The sequence below is a fragment of the Aplysia californica genome, unplaced genomic scaffold (genome assembly GCF_000002075.1).
Source record: "Aplysia californica isolate F4 #8 unplaced genomic scaffold, AplCal3.0 scaffold00024, whole genome shotgun sequence".
NCBI lineage: Eukaryota > Metazoa > Mollusca > Gastropoda > Aplysiida > Aplysiidae > Aplysia > Aplysia californica.
Window position 1 is genome coordinate 2,051,399 of NW_004797294.1, and position 860 is coordinate 2,052,258.

At 40.8% G+C, this 860-nt stretch overlaps 1 protein-coding gene across 1 annotated transcript in view; it reads left to right on the forward strand.

Annotated features, from left to right (window-relative positions):
* Positions 1-350, forward strand: part of LOC106013374 — a 7,227-nt gene extending 6,877 nt beyond the window's left edge. Inside the window, exon 6 of the mRNA XM_013088916.1 lies at positions 15-350. Within this exon, the coding sequence (XP_012944370.1) occupies positions 15-211 (197 nt within the window). The 3' untranslated portion in view covers positions 212-350. The remainder of the gene's footprint in view (positions 1-14) is intronic.
* Positions 351-860: the final 510 nt, after the last annotated feature.

Here is an 860-nt window from a genome sequence, read left to right on the forward strand (position 1 = left end):
TATTATTATTACAGGAGCCACGAGGCCTGACGGAACCACCAAGCGCATGCTTTCTCCCGGAAGCGGAAGTGGAGTAGGAGGCGGAAGTGCGGCTGGACAGGAAGGAAAGGCGGGGGAAAATGGCGGGCAGAGCCCAACGAGAGCAGCGGTTCAGCTGTCAGTCACTGCAGGGATGCTAGTGTCTCTCATGACGTGTAACTGGATCTTGTAGTCCCAGAGTGATTGTTCTATCTGAACGTTTGAAATAATATATCCCAATGCTCCTTACGCGCCAATCGTGTATGCTGTCGAAAGCTGACAAAATGCCTTTTTCTAAATTTTTGGCCCCAATTTTTTTCATTTGCTAAATTGAAAGTCTGATCAGTTACCCTACTTGTGGGGAAAAAATGAGCTAGATTTTTAATAAATTAGAATTCAATTTTGGAAGAACACCTTTTTTTTTAACCCTATCCGTACGTCGTGTTTTACTATCGTATCCATACGACATGGGGAACTCTGTGCCACCACTTTCCAAAGAGGAAATTTACTCGTTAATTTGATCCGTACGCTTTGCTTAGCAGTCTGTCAACATGATTTTTTGGAGAAATACTAAAAGTTTCAAAGAGATCTTCATACTAGAAATATTCTAAAATGTGAAGAATACACCCCTGTGGGTACCAAATGTCCGCAGGGCGTACGGATAGGTTTAAAATAATATATCTCTATGATCCTTAAGCGCCAATCGTGTATACTGTCGAAAGCTGATAAAAATGCCTTTTTCTAAATTTTTGGCCCCATTTTTTTATTTTTTTGGGTGCTAAATTGAAAGCCTGATCAGTTACCTCACTTGTTGGGAAAAAATGAACTAGTTTCTGAATAAA